General features: G+C 39.9%; 1 protein-coding gene across 1 annotated transcript in view; it reads right to left on the bottom strand.

Moving 5' to 3' along the window:
- Window positions 1-1140: 1140 nt before the first annotated feature.
- The window catches only part of Ubxn2a (UBX domain protein 2A), a 35801-nt gene continuing 28874 nt past the window's right edge, over window positions 1141-8067 (bottom strand). Inside the window, exon 7 of the mRNA XM_087907256.1 lies at window positions 1141-5643. Coding sequence (XP_087763382.1) covers window positions 5454-5643 — 190 coding nt within the window. The 3' untranslated portion in view covers window positions 1141-5453. The remainder of the gene's footprint in view (window positions 5644-8067) is intronic.

The following is an 8067-nucleotide window of genomic DNA, read 5'->3' as shown; positions in this document are numbered from 1 at the left end:
GCTCTCCTCAACTGGTTGCTCACACTGAATACACCTCCCTTTCCACTATCCACTGGACTCTGAGTTAGTGTATGGATTGCTCAACCCAGTTTGTTGGGGGCACAGACCATGTGACTCTAAGCTCAGCAACAATAGGTGCAATGTACGTATTAGGATACAAGCACAAGCTGCTCTATAGCAAAATGACAAACTTTTTGCAGCAAATAATCACATGTGGCAAGGAAATCATATTCTCCCAAGTGTGGGGGATAACACTCACAAATTATAAAGCATTAATATTGGAATATACAAACAACTCTCTTAATAGAAAAAAATCTCATTTTAAAATGCATAAGTTTCTGAGAAAACGACATCGCTGCACGGCTTCTCTGCTCTGAATGTCACAGTGTGCTGGGTGCTGGCGCGCGAAGGGCGGTGCTGGCACATGCCTTTAATCCCAGCAGAAGCAGGCAGATCTCTGTGAGTTCGAGACCAGCCTGTCTACAGAGCAAGTTCCAGGACAGACTCCAAATCTACAGAGAAATCTTGTCTCGAAAAACAAACAAACAAGACACATAAAGTGATATTCCAAAGATGTACAGATGGACTCTAAGGACATAAAAACATGCTGGCTGTGCACATCTCTTTTAGAGACAAGGTTTCTCTGTGTGGCTGCGGCTGTCCTGGAACTCAGTGTGCCACCCCCCAGACAAAGCTCCTTTTCAAGGAGATGTAAGTTTCCAAAATTATATCCTGGTTGAAAAATATAGTTTAATACATTAAAGATTACCTTTAGAATATCTGTATAACTTTCTATGAGTATGAATTATGAGTATGAGTTGTCTGTGCCAAAACAATTTAAAACAGATGACAAAGACCAAGTTATAAATGTAATGAGTGAGCCACTTCTAACTGAGGATCCAGTGTGATAAGCAACTTTTTACCGAAGTAGTTGTTCTTTGGCAAAGAACAACAAAGGAGTATACTAATAAGGCTCCATGCTATGTCATAAGAACAAATGCAACCGTTGTACTGGTACTAAAATATCACTTTTTCACATTTTTGAGCATCAACTGAAAATAACATTGGTTAAAGAAAGGGCATCTAATAAATAATATTGATTCTCAAACTGAATGACTTAGATAAAAAATGACAAAAGCATTCACATATACTATTTTATAACAAGTGTAAATTATCTAACAGATCCTTTCAATGAACAGCATTTTATCTTTACGAGAACAGTTCATTTAACCATTAGCAAAATACCACATCAAAAATATATTAAGGCACTAAAATAAATACACACATACTGCATTGTCAATGTATGCAAACATGAGGTGTACAGAATAAGTCATGATAAGGTAAGATTACTTTAGCTTTGAGAGTGCACAGTAATCTAGCTGGCAGATTAGGATGTATAAATCAGATAGGTGCTCCTGTATGTCCATCTTATCTGCAAAATAACTGGTGACAAATCTGAAGCAATGAATTGGGTCAAATTGCATCTCACTCCTAAGATGGTCACTTATTTTAAGTTTTGCTTTCCTTCCAATTTATTCTTCCAAAGACAACCTGTAGTGAGGAGTCTAGCAATTTCACAGCTTTGGATTTTCAAGTAAAAAGCTTTATCAGATGATTATCTTTAAGAACATCATTCACACTAACATTTTCACAGTTTAGAAAAACACAAGTTATTGCTGATGACTGCCCTTCCTATTGGAATGTCTCCCCGGCATGTACTCCATAGGATACACAAAAAAGCCCTGTAGCTTCCGGTTAATGACAAACTGGAAAATCCACAAAGGAGGCTTTTCTTTCTTTCTGTCTTTCTTTTCTTTTTTCTAGAGACAGGAGAAACATTCTTGTGAGAGGCCTTTCATAAAAATATAAAGAACTGCTTATCATTTACAATGATGCAGACAGAAAGGTTTCATGATAGGCCTATAGGAAACATTTCCTTAGAGATTCTTGACATATTAACAACCCAAAGTTTTTGCCTGTATCCGAAAGTCAAAAATCATCGATTTTACTACCCTCTTTTTTGTTAAGAACATAATTATTTCTGTTTTACTAAAGAGGGCTCCGTGTAAACATTATTGACAATAAATATTTAATTTTCTATTATGTATCTGCTGTAAAGGACAAAATGAAAATGCTCTCTTTCATCCTCTATTCCACACTACCCACCCAGAAGGCAAAGGTGTGGCATGTGGAAGGCTGGGAACCAGGGAGGACGGTGTCTTTAAATAAGACTGCAAAAGAAAGGGCTGAGCCAGGACATACATAGGTTCCGCCTTGTTATTCCTGAGTTCAAACCTCATTCACTCTTTCCCAGCCCTACCTCATCTGTGATGGGAGGCACGGCACAGGCTACGTCATGAGTGCTTCGGCTCTAAGGGGGTAGCCTGAGTAAACTTGGGAAGAGGATACAGCTAAGTGGGGTCTACACACTGCATGTCAGTGGAGTCTGTGGTGAAGTATACAGGGTGGATTCTCACAGGACTCAGGCCTAGCACCGATTCCTGCAGCGTTACAATAAATCCCTACAAACCACTCAAGGCTCCATCTGGAGCTGGCACCATCTCCGACACAGCGAACCATGTTCGTAGTAGGTAGGTGGCAGGGACAGACTTTGTTGTTTTAAAACCGTCTTATTCTTTAGCCCAAGCTGGCCATGACCTCAAGGTAATCCTTCTGCCTCAATCTCCTAAGTGCTATGAACACAGATGTGGGCTACCATGTTTGGCCAGGTATTGGCCCTTTGGAAATGACTCCAAATAATCCTTTGTCACAATGTCTTTCCTAATCATACAGTGTTACATGCTTCTTTTCTATTCTCACAGATGAAAAGAACTGTCTTCTAGTGGCTGTAAGGTAAGTGATCCTACAACATAGAGAATGGAAAAATAGGTGAGAATCATTCATCTTCACTGTTAGACAAACTTTTGGAAAAAAAATACAATGCCACCTTTCCCAATAAGTCTTTTCATGCTTTGGAAACTATTTAACTTTTAAAAAAATTAACGTGTATGTTTTTTCTTGTGTGTATCACTTGAGTGTAGTGCCCAGAGGTCAGAAGAGGGAGCTAGATGCCTTGAAACAGGAGCTAGAGTGGTTTCGAGTTGCCATGTGGGTGTTGAGAATTGAACCCAGATCCACAGCAAAAGTAGCCAGTGCTCTTAACTGTTGAGCCACCCCTTTGGGTGTGAGAGCTGTTATTGTTAAGAGACAGCTTTGCTGTGCTGCTTAGGCTCACGTGACCCTCCTCTCTCAGGAGGTGTGGGGGCGTGAGCAAGAGCTAGGGCATGCACAACTGTGGGCAGCTTCGAAGTTATTATTTTTAAGTGAGTAAACACTTGAAAACTTTGAGGATTCTTTTTCCCCTAGACAGGGTTCCTCTATCTAGTCCTGGTTGTCCTGGAACTCACTCTGTACACCAGGATGGCCTTGAACTCAGAGATCTGTCTGCTGCTGCCTCCTGAGTACTGAAATTAAAGGTGTTCACTACTACCACGTGGCCAAACTTTGAGTTTTTAATAATTATATACATGTAACTCACATAAAAGGTTTATAGACTATATCCAGCACCTATGGATACTGCTGCTGGTATGGGCCACTTAATCTTTGCTACAATGTATACCTCACTTGTGTTTTTATTGATTTTTATTTATATTTTAATTACTTAAAGTTTAATTCAACAGATCATTTGCAAAATGTTTATTTCTAAACATGGGATTTATCTGAAAATCAAAACATAATTGGTTTTAGTTCAAAACCTAAGACACTATGCACGTTTTCCTATAACGTCTACACAGGTTTACTGTGATATGAAGTAGAAAATGTGTACTTTATGTGAGTTTAAGAAATGTTCACAAATTTATACTATGACAAAATAGATTCCAGTTGAGTGTCAAATGGATGGCTAATTACAAATGTTAGCTAAAAATAAATTCCTAGTTTTGGGGGAGAAAGTAGGAAGAGAATGAACTATGGTTCTTGGGGGAATTGTTTGTGTGTGCTTTTACACTGTAGTATGGGAGTCCTCTTTAATGACTCAACTTACTTCATCCTCTTCAATGACAGTCTACAGGACACAGGGCGTGAGGGCAGAGTCCTACCTCACTGCGAGCTCCCGCCCTAACTCCCTGATGATGAGGATCACTCTCCTTGAGCAATTCTGCAATTGCACAAGTGAAGGACTGCTGAAGGCGGGGCCAGCATCACACCCCGGGAAGGTGGTTAGCTGGCCAGGCCGCGCTACCTGTCAACATGGCTTCACACACGTAGCGCCATCATCCTGCACCTCAGCCAGGGCACTGTACATATTAATTCCTTCCAGGACCACACTAGACTTATTCTGTGCCCCCTGATGGCAGTGGTGACCTACACTGACAAAAATGGGGACTTCCACATACACCTCCTGAGCCTTCTGGAGGAATATGGCTGCTGAGGGGAGCTGGCTAGACAGCTACACTCTGCCCACACCATGGCAGACAAGTTGTTTAGCCCAAAATCTACCAGCAGCAGCCTCGAGGACCCCTCCTAGGGTTCTGCCCTTTGGACTACTGCTCCTTCACTCTGTGAGCTCTGTCTGGGCCTGGACCAGCTGGGAAGCAAAGCCTTCCTTGAAGGGATTGCTCTAAAAGTTACTTTTTATGTTTGTCTGTGGGTTTACAGCCTCTCCCCGGCCCTCAGCCCACTGTATGAATTGTATAGATATTTTTATTGAATTTGATACCACCTTTTCCTTAATTTTATATACATTAAATATATATGCATTCCTTTAAAAAAGTTTTTTTTGGTTTTGGTGTTATTTTGTTGTTTTGTTTGTTTTTGCTGGGGTCTGACTGAATCTAAGGTCTCATATATGCTTGACAAATATTCTGCCATTGAACTACATCCCCAGCCCTTAAAATTACATATACTAATATTGTACTAAGCTACATAATTTCATTCCTAAAAATATTATACATCTTGGATACTGATGCCAAATTAATATTTGAATAACTCTTGCCATCACAGAATGAAAACTGAGAAGCTGTGAGGGTTAGGCACTATAATAATTACATCGATGCTTTTAACATGTCATGTACAGTATTTTAATATGTTGCTATTTAAAAACTGAGATAGCTAACATTTATATTAATTATCTGATGTTTAGAAATGTTTCAGTACTAATCTGTGAATACTCTTAATTTAGAACACATTAAGATTAATGACATAGCTATTTAATATATCATATTGTTTAACTAGTATTTGAAGATACATATTTTTTCGGAGTGGCCTTTGGGAAAAGTGCATTAACTGTGGTTTCCAGCCATACATTACTCTCCTAACTTAAACTTGTGATTATTTAAAACCCCTCATAAGGAATCAAGTAGCACTCAAACTACAAGCTCAGACTGACTTCTGTCTCCCACATCTGTGTCTACTTCTAACCGTCATTTCTCTCAGTCTCTCAAAAATCAAAACTATCAGAGTTTTCTAAAAGGTTCAGAAGTTATCTGGAGTCTCTGAATGATAACAGCATTCTGCAAATCTGCTTCTTCCAACGTGAGCGTCTCATCCAAAAGTCTGAGAAAAGGAAGAGCCGTTGCCAGGGCAAAGGGGGGGCTTCTCTGAGATCCTTGGTATTTTTCAATGAAGTCTTTGATGTGGCTCACCCTGCAAAATACCGCAAATTATTAATTTACGAAAACTTGAACTAATTTAAGGCAGCATCAACTTTTATAGATATTTAGATTTGTTAAAATAAAGACTAGAAAAGTCTTACATGATACAACAAGTCATTTATTTGTTTTTTAAAGCAGTGTTTGGATTACAGGTCAGTGCTGACACCACGGTGTCACATACATTACAAGTATGTGATGCCATGTCAGTTATGTGGTGCTGGGGATTGAACCCAGGGCTTTGTGTATGCTAGGCAGGTAGTTCATCATTCATCTGAGCTACACAGCTATATCCCAAGCTCCCTATGCTTTGGGAATAAACCCAGAGGCTCAAACATGCCAGCCAAGAACTTCTACTACTCCAGTGAAGCTCAAGTTCTAGGCTACATTTTAAATCTGATGTGTGTGCATGCGCTCTACCAGCTGAGCTACCCTCCAACCATAATCACTGCACTCTCGAATGTCGACCAAAGTTAGTTCATCTTTGTGGGTTTTTCCCCCAAGAAAGGGTTTCTGTGTTCTCCGTGGTTCATGCTCTTTAAAAAAAAAAAGTTATTTATTTGTTTATTTTGTATACAATATTTTGTCTGCGTGTATGCCTGCAGACCAGAAGAGGGCCCCAGACTTCATTACAGATGGTTGTGAGCCACCATGTGGTTGCTGGGAATTGAACTCAGGACCTTTGGAAGAGCAGGCAGTGCTCTTAACCGCTAGCCCTCTTTTTTTTCCCTTGGTGACAGGGTTCCCAGTAGCTACGGAGTCAGTCCTGGAACTTGCTCTGTAGAAAAGGCTGGCCTCGAACACACAGTGATCCACTTACCTTTGCCTCCCGAGTGCTGGGATTAAAGGTGTGTACCATCTCCCCACCTGATGGGGTTCATGCTCTTTGTGTACCAGCTGTGTTATGTGACTCAAACTTTTTTTGTACTTTTCAATGTCAGGGATTAAACTTAAGACTTTTTGCAAGCACTGAGATACACCTCCAACCTGATATAGTCTATTATTTCAAGACAAGATTTCATGTAACCCAGGCTGATCTCAAACCTGCAATGTAGCCAAAGGTATCTTTGAACTTTTCTGATCCTCCTGCTTCTACTTCCTAAGCCTGGGACATGTGAGATTATATCTTAAAAACAAAATGAACAAACAAAAACTGTACAAAAGATGAGGAGAAAATACCTGGGATTCAGAGAAAGTTCAAGGCCTGCCTGGCAACTTGGTGAGAAATGTCCAAAGTTAATGCAAAATAAAAACAGGATAGTTCAGTGGTAGAATCCTGGCCTAAAATAACCAATCAACCTACCCTAAAGAAGAAACACAAACTTCAAACAGTCTAATAGTGGGTAAAAGCATCTGCTGCCAAAGCCGACAACCTGAGTTCTATCCCCAGGACTCACACGATGGAAGGAGAGGAGATTCTCAAAAGTAGTTTCCTGACACCAGGCTTGTGTACTCCCTACCTAACCACCCATTCACACAAGATAGATATATATATACATATATATAGATATAGATAGATACATACATACACACATACATACATACATACAGTATAAAAAAGCAGAATGAATATTGAGGCCAGTCTGGATTACATAATGAGTTCTTGGCCAGCTAGGGTCACATAGTAAGTTTTTGTTCTGTCTCAAAACAAAAACAACAACAACAAAAACCAAACAGCAAAGAAAACAACTATTCAGGAAAACACAACAACAAATCATGCTTGTGCACACATGTGCACGCAGACAACGCAAACACAGGAAAAGAATAAAAAGATTTTTAAGTAAAGAGAAAAGATAGAAGCTCTAAACCCACCTGCTTGCAGGAATTATGTATCACTTTAGTTGGGAAATGTCTCAGTCAGCATGTGACCTTGCTATGCAAACCTGAGAAATAAGTCTAAAGCTTGGTATAGTGGGGGGGCACATGACTACAATCCCATCTTTTAGAAGGTTGGGTGGGGGAGGAAGATTACCATTAGTCTGAGGCCAGTCTGAATTACACAGAAGAATGTAGAATAAGATGCTGTCTCAAAAAAATAGGCCAGGTGGAAGACTACACAGAGAAACCCTGTCTTAAAAAAAAAAAAACAAAACAAACCCAAAGCAAACAAACCCAATTCTATCTGGGCATGGTGCTACAAGTCTCTGTTCCTAGCACAAGGGCAGCTAAGGTGCAATGGTGAGTTGAAGGCTGCCCTGAATTAGAATCCCAGATCAACCTGGGTACCTAGCAGGCCCTGCCTCAACAAACAAACAAAACTCCATACAGGCTGCTTAACCATCCCCTTAACAAACACTGTAAAACAGCTAGAATTTTACAGTAGAGAACTTAACCTACTGATGGTAAGACATGCTTTATCCCCTATGAGGTATGTTATTCAGAAAAATACAAGGCTTTTACCTCTGGGGAACATAATTTT

The sequence above is a fragment of the Myodes glareolus genome, chromosome 6 (genome assembly GCF_982192425.1).
Source record: "Myodes glareolus chromosome 6, mMyoGla1.1, whole genome shotgun sequence".
NCBI lineage: Eukaryota > Metazoa > Chordata > Mammalia > Rodentia > Cricetidae > Myodes > Myodes glareolus.
The sequence above is the reverse complement of the archived record's forward strand: the minus strand, read 5'-3'. Positions and strand labels throughout refer to the sequence as shown.